This window comes from Vulpes vulpes, chromosome 12 (genome assembly GCF_048418805.1).
Source record: "Vulpes vulpes isolate BD-2025 chromosome 12, VulVul3, whole genome shotgun sequence".
Classification (NCBI taxonomy): Eukaryota; Metazoa; Chordata; class Mammalia; order Carnivora; family Canidae; genus Vulpes; species Vulpes vulpes.
Window position 1 is genome coordinate 21,217,343 of NC_132791.1, and position 13,170 is coordinate 21,230,512.

General features: G+C 47.8%; 1 protein-coding gene across 2 annotated transcripts in view; it reads left to right on the top strand.

Moving 5' to 3' along the window:
- PAX5 (paired box 5) overlaps positions 1-13,170 on the top strand; it is a 195,485-nt gene that overhangs the window by 141,325 nt on the left and 40,990 nt on the right. For both annotated transcript variants that reach the window (XM_072727915.1, XM_072727916.1), the window contains one exon: positions 8,432-8,533. In XM_072727915.1, coding sequence (XP_072584016.1) covers positions 8,432-8,533 — 102 coding nt within the window. The remainder of the gene's footprint in view (positions 1-8,431; positions 8,534-13,170) is intronic.

Below are 13,170 nucleotides of genomic sequence, written 5' to 3' on the forward strand. Positions count from 1 at the left end.
GAGTTAAGTTTTGTATGTGATGTGTGCATCTATCTGATTTTGAGTCATGGTGAGAAAGCTTCTCCTTGCACATGGGAGAGGAATTCACCTGTGTTTTCTTTTGGTATATGCATAGTTTATTTTTTACATTTTAGAAAGATTTTATTTATTCATTTTAGAGAGAGAGAGATAGTGAGAGAGAGCTTGAGCAGGGAGGAGAGGGAGAAACAAGCTCCCTGTGAGCAGGGAGCCAGATGTAGGGCTTGATTCCAGGACCCTGAGATTATGTCCTGAGCTGAAGACAGATGCTTAACTGACTGAGCCACCCAGGTGCTCCTATTTTTTACATTTATATCTCAGATTCATTTGGTGTTTATTCTGGTATATAGTATGAAGAATCCATCAATTTTATCTTTTTTTCAAAAATGGCTCTCCAGTCATCCTAACACCATTTAATAAAAAGTCTGTATTTGCTCAAATGGTTTGCAATCCTACCTTTGTTGTATGTTAGATTTCCATATATAGTTAGGTCTATTCTAGACTTTCTATTCGGTTCCACTGGCTTTCTATCTATTCATGTGCTAGTATCACACCTTTAATTATGAAGGCTTTGTAGACTGTTTTAACATCTGGCAGGAAAAAAAAATCTGGCAGGGCTTGTCCCTTTGAGGGGGGCATTTTGAGTAATCCTTCAAGAATAGCATTTAACTAGAAGTCATGTGTCGTAAGTTGAAGTCCCTGTTCTACCACTTACTCTACAACCTTAGGTCAGTCAAAACTCATTTCTGAACCTCAGTTTCCTCATTCATATAACTGGGATAGGTTCCTTCCACTTGGGGTTGAAAAGAGTGAGTTATTTTAAACTAAGTCTATCTCAAAGACTTTTGTATTGACAGAAGGTCTGTGTGGACTCATTTCTAAGGCCATTACTATATGGACTCATTGACCAAGGCCAAGTCTTGATTATTCTCTCTGGAAAGAGGAAGCAACACATGAATTGTCCAGGATGTACTTGTGTGCTATTAATAGAAAGACTTATGTTACAAACCTAAATCACTGTGTGCAAATGTATTACATGCCATCAATAAGATTCAGTGCCATTGCAAATGATATAAATCATTTCTTCCTTAGCAAAAAAAAAAAGATATAAATGTGTGTATTGAAGTCATATTGATTTCAGAAGCATCGATTCTGACGTCCCATTGAGTCTAGAGGCCTGAATTAGAGCACAAAGGAGCAATCACATCTTCGTTGTCTTGTGTGGGCCAGTTGTTAAAACCCCCAGCCCTGGAGACATGCCTGAAATGTTTAGGGCAGGGACTGAGAGGGGAAAAGTGCTCATACACTCCAGGGTCATAGAATCCTCAGCTCAGTGTCAGGAGAATCCTTTTAGGCATCAAAGCAAAGGTGAGGGTTAAATTTACTTTGTGGGTTCCCAGCAGATGATGTCCATCCTCTGCTCAGCTTTAGACAGATGTCCTTAGAAAGTCCCAGGCAGAGTATTCTCAAGCAGAGAATAACAATGAAAACAAGAACAGCTAACATTTATGAAGTCCTGTGTCAATCAGCTATTGCCACAATACTGCTGCTTAGCAAACCACCCCAACATTTGGGGCTTAAAACAACAATCATTTATTCTTGTTCATGTACCTGGGGGTTGGCTAATCAAAGCTGGGCTTGGCTCCATTTGTAGGCTAGTCCATCTGGGCTCCCCATGACTTCTTTCTCTTGGCACCTGGCTAGCCAGGGCCTATTCTCGTGGTGTTGGGACACCCAGCATATAACAAGCTTCTGCTTGCTGAATGTCTGCTAACATCCTATCAGCCAAAGCAAAGCACATGGCTGAGCCTGAACTGAGGGGGTCAACAAGCACACTGTGCCTCTAATAGGAGGAAGTTTCTTTTTACTTTTTCATAAAACTGAATTTCCCCGGTCTGAAAAAGTTTAATACTTAATAATTAATATGTTTTCCCTATATTTTTGGTGTCAGATTACCATTTCTTTTTCAAGAAGACGGTTATCACAGTGGGTTGAGGGGTTGGAGCCCACAATTCAGTCTTCTGCAGGTGCTTGCTGTGGGCTAGCACATGCTGCATGCTGGGCATGACCGTCTCACTGACTCCTTATAGCACCCCGTGGAAGAGGCGTGTTACTGTTACCAGTGCCGGGTGGCACAGTGTGAGGGTGGAGAGTGCAAACTTGCCAGCCAGACTGACTGCGTTTAAAACCTGGCTTCCTTACTTACCAGCTGTGTGACTATGGCCAGACACTGGAACTTTCCTATGCCTTGGTTTCCCCCTCCGTAAAATAGGGATAATAGGTAGCTCTCGAATAGAGTTATTGTGGGAATCAATGAGTTTGAGTGTGTCTGGCTTTCTAAGTGTTAACTACTGTTTGCTCTAAATAAGTGTTGGCTACTATTATCCTCATTTTACAGATGAGGAAATGCAGGCTCAGAATGGTTAAGAAATCCTCTCAAGGCTGCATGACTAGTAAGTGGTAAAGCAAGGATCCAAGCCTGGGCAGACTGGATACTCTTTTTTTTTTTCTTTTTTAAAGATTTTATTTATTTATTTATTTATTTATTTATTTGAGAGAGAAAAAGAGAGAGAACATGAGTAGGGGGAGGAACTGAGGGAGAGTGAGAAGCAAGCTCCCCACTGAGCAGGGAGCCTGATGAGGGGCTCCATCCCAGGACCCTGAGTTCATGTCCTGAGCCAAAGGCAGATGCTTAACAGACTGAACCACCCAGGTACCCCCAGACTGGGTGCTCTTAATTGCCGTGTTCTGCTACCTTCCTTTCTATATTGACCTGCAGTCAGCCTCCCTGTGACTTCCCCATAAGATCTCATTAAGTTTATTGGAACTTTTTAAGTTTGTGAGGATTAAATGGAATAATGTTCATGAACAGCCTATCCCAGTGTCTGGCACAGAGTAGGAGGGCTCAGGAGGCTGGAGATGTCATAGACACAGTCCGTCTTTCCCTTTTACTGTTCACCACAAGTGATAACTCAGACTCTGCTTTTATGGCCAGTCCAAGGAAGGTAAATGCAGCCACAAGCCTTTGATCATAGGGACATTTGGTGGGTGAAATTGGAGCTATGGGTAATGCAAAGGAATTCTCCAGCAACAGGGAACTCAGAGGCAAGGTTATTTGTAGGATAGCCATTTGTCAGGTCCTCACTTTGCTCGCTACCACCCTAATGGCCTGAGAGGAGGGACCAGGAATGGCATGAATTCATGGTGTGGTGGCCAGGGCCTGAACCCTTGCTGGAGCTGATCCAAGCCCCCACTGAGGCTAGAAGCTCAGAGAACTGCCTGCCATTGTCCTAAGGAGGGCATATTAGCCCTCCAGGCAACAGGATTACATTACAGAATTGATTGCCGAGGTTCTAGAGCTGGGGTGCAGTTGGACCTTAGAGCAGAAAAATCTACTCAGAGCTGAATTATCCTTTGGGTATATGCACACAGAGACCAGGATGAGCTTTGGGGACTCTTGGAGAGTATTGAGTTAAGAGCTTTCTTTTAAATTTGGGAAAAACTGAGGCTCCGAGTGGAGGGGCCTGCTCAGAGTTCCACAGCAGTTTAAGTAACAAGACCAATAAATGGGTCCTGGATGGGCTTTGTGTCCTGCTTCCCCATCGAGAGTGCTGAGCACTCGCTACATGCCAGGCACCGTGCGGCCCCACCCCCTGGAGCACCTGTCTAGGTAGTCTGGCGGACTAATATTGGTGAGTTTCTGCCCCAGTGGGCACTGACAACCACTTTCTGTCCTGACTCTAGCAGCCCGTCTTTGACACCCCATACTCTCTCCCTCGCTCCAACCTGCTCACCCCTTTCAGCTGCTAACCTGAATAATTGAACCTCCTAGTTCTCCATCCTCCTTAGAGGCTCATTCTCACCCACACACCCATCCCCTGCTGCCACCGAAGCAGCTCAGGCTGGAGCCTGGGCACCTGGGTTCAAATCTCCGCTCTGTCTCCTCCTAGCAGGGTAACCTTAGGCAAGTTATTTAATCTCTCCATTCCTCAGTTCTTGGGCATGATCATTGTTTGAGGCTCACGGAGTTGACAGGATGATAAAATGAGTTAATGCGTGTCAAAGAGTGTCTGGTAAGTAAGTGCTGTCTTCTCATCATGAACACCACCCCCAGCTTATCTGTTCCCCTGGCTTGATGCTCCCTTTGCACAGGGACAGGGTGGGGAGCAGAGGGACCTGCAGAAGAGGAACGGCTCTTGCGGGCAGAATTTGGAGATTGGATGCAATGTTGAATTGAATGAGAGAAGGGCAGTAAGAAAGGGAACAGCATGAGCACAGGTGGTGTGGGGATGGGGTAGGGCAGAGCAGGTTTGGGGAAGGGCCCTGGGGGAAGTCAGGGTTGATGAGGCTGGAAGGTTCATAGGTTGGGGGCACAGACAGAGGAGGGCTTTGGAAGCCAACTTGAAAAATCTGCACTTGATTGGATAGGTGGTAGGGAGCTACTGAATCTAGAAAGATATTGATTCTAGGTATCCATTACCCAGCTGTCTCACCAAACCTTGTCACTGGTTCTAGTAGATGAACTAATTTTCCAGGCTCACAATCTCCCCAGCTAATGATCATTTTGGTGTTTTCCCCACTCATAGTGTTTAATTCCTCTTGGATCTCTATCTTTTCTTCTTGTACTGGCTAAAACTTTTTTTAGTTTTTGATTTTAATAAAGAATGTTATAAGTATTTCACCAATTAAGTATGACATTGACTCAAAATTTAAGATCAGTACCAGATCAAAGAAGTATATTTCAATTCTTATTTACCAAGAGGTATTGCAAGGAATTAGTATTGAATTTTAGCCAATGCCTTTCCCACAGCTTTGATATAATCATATGGTTTTCAACTTTTGATCCATTACTGTGATTTTCCAACCAGGGCTTTAATACTGAATCATCCTTGCATACTTGGAATCAACTTTATTTGTTCATGGTATATTATTCTTGCTAATATTGTTTGATCAATGAGACCGTAGATTTTTTGCATGGATATTAATAAATTGTGACACTAGCCCTTAATTTTCATTTTTGAAACATCTATGTTATGTTTTAATATCAGGATTATGTTAGCTTGGAAAAAATGAATTGGGAAGATTTTCTTCAGCTTTATATATCCTGGAACAGTTTAATAACAAAAGTATGTGTCCTTTGAAGGTTTAAAAGAACTTGCCCCAAACAAAAACAGAGAAGATACTTGCCTGAAAGCTAAATGGACATCGTATATTAAAAAATAATTTAAAAAAAAGAATTTTCTATTTCTGCCAAAGTGATTGGGCTGTTCGTGTTTTCTCCTTCTTGAGTTAATTTTGGCTATTCATGTTTCCCTAGAAAATTGTCCCTTTTGTTGAGATGTCCACATTTATTAGTGTAGAGTATCTTTGCTTTTTTTTAATATCATCTCTCCTATGCTCCTGGTTGTACCTTCTCCTCATTCCTTTTCTTGATATTTGCGTCTTCCTTTTTGGATCTTGCCCTAGGTTTGTCTGTCTTACTGGTCTTTTCCAATAATAATTTTTGGGTGCATTTATTGTTGTATCTGCTTTTCTCTGTTTCCTAATTCTTTATATTTTACTTTTTCTTTATCGGTTCCTTCCTCCTGATTTCCTTAGTTCATTTCATTACTTTGTTGTTGTTGTTGTTGTTGTTGATGATGATGTTGTTGTTAGAGAGGGAAAGAGGGAGAGAGGCAGAGGAAGAGAGACAATCTTAAGCAGGCTCTATGGCCAGCATGGAGCCCAGTGTGGGACTTGATATCAAGACCCTGAGATCATGACCTGAGCTGAAGTCAAGAGTTGGACACTTAACATACTGGGAGCCATCCAAGTACCCCATTTTATTTTTTTATCTGGCTTCTTGAGTTGAGTGCTTTAGTGAAGCATTGCATTTTCTGCTTTAGGGATCAAGGTTTTAAAGCATGTGTAACACTGGCAGAAACTGTTGGGGTTCTGACCAAAGGCACAAACTCTTGTTGAAGAAAGAATCTAGTCCTAGGGGCAGGAGAGCTGCTTTCCAGTCCTAGCCTTGCCTCAAAACAGCTGAGTGTCCCTGGTCCAGCCCTTTCTCTTCCTAAGACCCTCTTTCCCATCTCAGGCAACCAGATGTGGGCCTTATGAGGCTTGGCTCCCTTAAACTTCCTGCACCAGGCTGCCTCCTATCAGGATAATGCCATCTATCTTTCAGGAGACAGATTTGGCCTCTCTCTGATGTGGTCCTGGCTCCTATGCCTACACACATATCCACAAAAACTGCATAGTTGAATTTTCTTCTGCATGCCAGAGCCAATAAGCAATGGTGACAGTGTGGCCTGAAGGTAAGGCTCAGCCTGGGTGTCTCAGCCGAGAGATACGTGGATCCTCTGGACTCAAGATCAGAGCATAGCCAGGTGTATGTCCATGGCAGTGGAGGGAGTGGCTAAACATGTGACCTCTGTCATTGCATTTATGGTTTGTTGTCATCATCAGGGGTGTGAGCCTGGGGCAGTGCTGGGGCTGGAGCTCCGCAGCCTATCAGAGCTCCAGCCATGGTTATTTTCTCTGCATGTCTCACAGCCTTGTACCAATTAGTCTGACTCTTAGGCTCACTCTGACTCCTCAGTTACCCTTTTTAGCAGCCCTCGGGTCACCAAATCTCTGTGACAGGGTGGAGAGGGCTGTGTGTCGGGTGTGAGTGCTCTTCCCACCTCTACCATGATGCTGCTTAAGGTAGAGGAGGGTCCTGGGCTGATGTTACAAAATGTGAGCTCAAGTACCTGCTCTACCTCCTGCTCCCTGTGGGATCTGAGCCAGTTGCTCCCCACCCACCATGGGTCTCAGCTTTTCCATCCACAGAATGGCAACAGGGGTTGGCTAAGAAGAGCTTCAAGGGCCCTCCCTTCACCAATTCTTGGCTGCAAACGGAGAGGCCCTTATGGGCTCCAGAAAGCTCTTGCTGCTCCAGCAGGGCCGCTTCTTTCATTCACTTAACAAATATTTGTGGGCTTCTACCTTTCTGACCTTGTACAAGTACTTGACCCTGGAGTTTACTCTCTGGAGAGAAGAGCTGCCACAGAGGGCAGTGAGGGCTGGCTCAGAGGAGGATGGCAGGAGGCAGGAGAGGGCTGGGGGGAAAACCTTTTTAAATCACCTTTATTATAAATGAAGAGACATGAGTGATGCTTATCACAAGCTGAGATGCCCAATCCCAAGCCAGGGAGGTGGTGAGCAGAGGGAAGGGGGGAGCCACATGCCTGCTGTTTCATAAGGTTCTGGAAGGTAAGGGGAACCCTGTGAAATGAGGCAGCTTCTGGCTGTTGGCTGGACAGCCTTTGAATGACTGGCACTGGAAAGGCTGTTGGTTTATCTGGGGAACGTTCACAGCCCATACCGTGTGCTGGCTTGGATTCTTTGGGGAGTGCTGTTCAGAGGTGCTCTCTCCTTGGGCCACCTGCTAGTGGGGCTGAGCTCAGAGTCAGCTACCTGTGGTAATGCCTGCACCATCCCCCTGGGCCTCAGAAGAGGTTCCTGGGACCTGGCTTGGCTCTTCATGGTCAGGAGCTGCCCTCACCCAGTCTTCGGTGCCCACATTCAGAGGAGGTCAAGGTTCCACTTTCCTTACACTTTCTCGGTGCCATCTCCTTACAGAGTTCTGCTTCCTGGGGTTTCTCCCACACAGCGTGAAACCCAGCACATTTGGACACTCCATTCGTTCTGTGTTTACTCAGGGCCTACCGGGTGCCAGGCCCGATGGTGGATAAATGAGGTGTCACCCCTGCCCTCCAGAAGCTGGCAGCCTGCAAAGAGGTGAACACATACCCACCAGAGTGTCTGCTCCCAATGGCTGAGGCCTTAATCTCCACGTCCCAGGTCCCAGAACAGTGGCTGGTACGAGGAGGTACACTTCCTGCGCCTTTGTTGGGTGAATGACTAGCTCTGGGCCAAAGGAGGCAGGATTTAGTAAGGACCAGATACACAGCTGTAGGGTCTGAGGAGGGAGGTGGGGTGGGAGGAGGGAGGTGTTTGGGCTGGCCTCCAAAGGTCAGTGGTGTTTGGCGGCTGCGTGAAGCTGGAGGAGAGGGTGCTTTGCGCAGAGGCATAGCAGAAGCAAAGGTTCGTGGAGGGGGAGAGAAGTCCGAGTGCTACTTCAGCTCTCGCAAGGTGAGCTGGCCTGAGCTCCATTTCCCCAGGGAAGCAGCCGAGCTGTCCTGGGTTCCTGCTGAGTGGAGCCAGCGTGGCTGGAGGGTTGTGTGTGTGTGTGTGTGTGTGTGTGTGTGTGTGTGTGTGTGTGTGCACATGCATGTCTTTGCATGCATGAGTGACGGGAGGGAGGTGGGGCACACTGGCGTTTGGCGCCCAGACGTGACAAATGTGCAGATGTCCCAGGAGCCGTGGACATGAGCGGCTGGCCGCGGAGACACTCACCCCGTGATTTGTTGCTTTGATTCCTCAGGCCGTGACTTGGCGAGCACGACCCTCCCCGGGTACCCTCCGCACGTCCCCCCCGCCGGACAGGGCAGCTACTCAGCACCGACGCTGACAGGAATGGTGCCTGGTGAGTTTGCACTGCTGGTGTCTCCATAGCTGGCAGTGGACAGGGTTTCGGGGGGGCATCCCCCCAAACAGCCTGGGTGACCTCTATGCTTCTGAGAAGTGGACCTGAATAAATGAGGCAGAGGTCTGCACTCTCAGTCTCTTTCTCCGCAGCTGGGCCTTAGTGGGGCCAGCATGAACCCAGAAAGGGGGGGCCTTGACTGTCACTCAAACGGCCCCTTGGTGGCCACAAGATAGTCTGAACACAGAGGGGTGCGAGACCTGGCCAGAGGTTGCCAGGCCAGTGCTCAGTAGGGGTCCTCCTCCATCCTCCCCCCCCCCCAACTCGTGTGAGGTGAACACCAGGAGGCTCCACCCACCCCCAGGTGTTCTCAGCAGCCTTACTCCTTGGGGTTGAGGACCATGTGCTCAGGACACATGGGGTGTTGGCTGGTGGGTTTGTCACTTGATTCTAAACTGAATACCCTGTGGCCACAGAAACCTCATCCCCTCGGGCCAGCAATGTGTCAGTTTCTTTAAAGACATTTTAGGAAAAAAAAAAAAAGACATTTTAGAAAGGAGGCACCATGTTCCTTCCATTGTAGGATGGTGTGGGGAAAGAGGACACATCATCATGGTGCTGGCTCTCTATGTACTAAGGGCATGAGCATTGCAAGGAAACCCAAAGTATCATTTTTCAAAGATGTTTAAACAAATCAGGGGGGATATTAGGACCGGATTGGATGTTGTTAAACTTCTTTTAAGGGTCAGTATTGTTTGTTGTTCTGAATCATTTACCTGGTGCTGAAGCTCCCCCTTCTAGCCCATCCTAGGGGTCCTGCTCCTCTTCCAGTCTCTTCCTCAGCCTATGTCACGGGCGTGTGCGGCCTGGGCCCGAGGATGGGTGGGGGATGGACAGAACTGAGTCTGAGACTGGGTGTTCACACTGACATGTGAGTCCCCATAGGATGATGAGAGAACCTAGGTCTGAGAAGGGAAGCAGGGCAAATTACAGCCTGGTTGGGCTTTCCACGTGCAGCCAGGTCCTGGCACAGATGCAAAGGAGTCCCAGAATTCTCAATTCACTCCTGGCCTTCCAGGTTGTTACAAAGATGTATTTAACAAGGTAGGAGGACAGAGCATATTTCATTTAACGGTTTGTTAGCTTGATTTATGACTTTTAAATATGAGACATATGGGAAATGGCCTCTGCGTGTACTGTTGCCCTGGGCCTCCCCAGTGCCAGGGAGGCCTGCCAGGTTCACACCTGCAAAGAGCCTTTGCCTTCCTGCTGGCCGGATGGGCTACTGGCAGAGCATAGGGAAATAGTGTGCACAGGGCCAACAGAGGCAGGGGGACCCAGACCGCTTCCCACCCCTACTCTTGGGAGATGGAGTCCAGGTCCTTCCCCCTAACAGCCCCTCACGCTTCCATAGCACTTTGCAAAAAGCAGAGTGCTTTCCCAGGAACCCTTTATTGTTCCAACTCTCTGAAGTAAGCTGGGTAGGAATCGAATCCCCATTTTTCCAAAAGGGGAAGCTGAGACTCAGAGCAGTTAGGGAATCGCCCAAGGCGGCACAGCTTGCAGGTGGGAGGCTTGAATCTGGGTCCTTCCCTTTACTGCGCTGCCTCTGTGCGCTCTCACTCCATCACCAAGCTGCTCACGGATGGGGATGGCCCAGGGCCAGGCAGCCGCCCCAGGCCCTCCCCCAAGGGTACTCTGGCAGGTAAGGCTGAGACCACCCACCTGGCCTCCCTGGCTCTCCACTACACACCCCAAGGAGGCCAAGTTCAGAGAAGCGGCTGAGCTTTGTTGAGTTTATCCAAACAGAGCCTGCCCTGTCCCCGGCCCTCGTGATTTCTCCAGCCCTAATAACTGGGCTCAAGATACAAATGGCCGTGGGCGGCGGAACTCCCAGGGGGAACCCACGGCGATTTCCCGCCTCGTAACTGCAGCAGCAGGAATCACAGGCCTGAGCAAGCCAGCCGGACAGGTGCTACCACAGGTGGGCCTGCTGGCGAGGTCCCCTGGCATGGAGGGAGGGTCCACGATGTGGAGGGAGGAACACCAGCGTGTTGGCCGGGAGCCCCCAGTCTGCCTCCCACTCTCTCCCTTTCTTCTCCTTTTGCTTTCTCTTCTTATACAGCCCGGGTACTCATTCGCTTCCAGACCCAGTGTCAGGGCTGGGACTCCATGCTTTGGGGCCATGGCCCTTAGTTCCTGTTCTCAGGGTCCAAACTCTATCACATCTTTGGGATTCCTTGCCAATATGATCGCCAAAGCTGTTTTTGAAATGGCTTCATGGGGCACTGCTGGCCCACCGGCATGGGGCCCCCAGGGCTGGCACACAACAAAGAGGGCCCACCTCACAGCAGAGGGGTCTTGGGCCTGCCATTCAGGCATCACGTGATTTGGCCTCAGCTTGCCTTTCTGGTCAGCTGTCCCAGCTCACCCCTCTCCTGACCGCCCCCTGGTTCCCCGCATGCCCCACATTCTTATCGGTTAGTGTCACTCTTTGGTCTGTTTGACCTTGGTTTATACTATTTCCTTCCTCTGCCTGTTGGGATCCAACTTTACCCTTCAGGCTAAGTAGAAACATCACCTGCCCATGAAGCCCTCTGGTGTTGCCCCCCTCTGGGGGCTGCTTGGTACTTGGCTTTGCTATACCCCATGGCCCAGCATGTTTGTGGCCCAGTTAGCTATACCACTGGATGTGGCCCAGTTAGCTATACCACTGGATGGAAGGCCATGGCCTCTGCTTTGTCTTCTGTACTCCTCACAGTCCTCTAGCACATAATAGGTCCTTTTGTGTGTGGTGTCAGGGGAGGGGGGCAGGGAAAATGAATATTAAACTGTGGATTAGCTCCTATGACTTGTTGCACAGTCCTGGAGCCGAGGGTTGTGCTCCCTCTGGAGGTTCTAGGGAAAGATCCCTTCCTGTGGGTCTCTCTCTTCCAACTTCACAGCACAGAAAGGGTCAAGTTTCCCTTTTTGGTTAGGATACATAGGGCCCGCCTGAATAATCCAGGATACTCTACCCATTTTATTTTAAGATTGAATTTATTTATTCATGAGAGACACAGAGAGAGGCAGAGACACAGGCAGAGGGAGAAGCAGGCTCCACGCTGGGAGCCCGACATGGGACTTGATCCTGGGACTCTAGGATTATGCCCTGGGCTGAAGGCAGACGCTCAACCGCTGAGCCCCCCAGGGATCCATCTTCCCATCTTAAAATCCTTAATCACATCTATAAAGGGAACCCCCTCCCCCATTCCTCCCTCCCTTTTTTTTTTGGTCCATATAAGTAACATTCACAGGTTCTAGAGATTAGGGCATGGATAGACCACAACCTGTTTGGGGATTTCAACTTTGTTCAGACTTTTTTAAAAAATTTTTTATTTTATTTTATTTTATTTTATTTTATTTTATTTATTTTATTTTATTCATGAGAATGAGAGAGAGAGAGAGGCAGAGGGAGAAGCAGGCTCCATGCAGGGAGCCCAATGTGGGACTCGATCCTGGGACCCCAGGATCACACCCTGGACCGAAGGCACGTGCTAAACTGCTGAGCCACTCTGGGATCCCCCTTTTTTAAATATTTTATTTATTTATTCATGAAAAAACAGAAAAAGGCAGAGACAGAGGGAGAAGCAAGTGCCTCGCAGGGAGCCCCACGTGGGACTCGATCCCTGGACCTGGGATCATGCCCTGTACCGAAGGCAGCCTCTCAACCACTGAGCCACCCAGGTGTCCCTGTTCAGACTTCTGATTCAGTATCTCCTGGGCTTCTGAATCTGGAGATGTTCATTGATTGTGGCTGTGCTAAAGGCGATACCATTTCACAGCCTTCAACACAGCCAGTGTGGAGTTGCTACAGTTTGGAGAAACAAATTGAGCAAGGCTGTAAGAGATTGTTTAACCTGCGTTGGTCTGAAGCTGTAACATGGTAATGGTCTGTTTCACTATATGGAACAGTCGTCCTGCCTCCCCTAGCAGCAAATGCAGTGGGAACCTAGAGATCTTCTAAGTTGTTTTTTTCCATGCTAGGTTTTAGGAAATTTGGCTGCGTCCTTTTCTTTTAAGGGAAGACTTGCACGTATAAAGTTTGCTTTTAGGACACCTTGAGGAGGAACTGCCTCCAGAGGGTACTTGGGCAGTTGAACTTTTGGCCCTGAGAAAAATGGGCATTACGTTTTTTCCGTATTAAATGCCATCTTGTTGGCTTGGACTCTGTATTTTCAGTCCTGATTCCGCCATCAGGGTGTTCATTGTCTGACATTTCTGGCTTCCCATGTGTGCATAATGAGTCTTCTTAATCTTCTCTGGTATTTGTTGATTCCATTTCTGCAAAATCTGTATATCGATCACTTACACTGAATAAAGCAAAGAGGGCACACATCAGCTCAGAGTGGATACAGTTCAGTTTTATTTTCATCAATTCCTAGCAAATACGAAAAGTTTTGCGCCAAAGATTCCATAGTGTCTTGATCGGTAGAAGTACTTGATTCCTGCCTGGCGATATTTGTACAAGCTAACAGATATCGACATGGCATTTGAAACTCTTAAAATTTCTTTTTTTTTTTAATTTTTTTTTTATTTTATTATTTATGATAGTCAGAGAGAGAGAGAGAGAGAGAGAGAGGCAGAGACACAGGCAG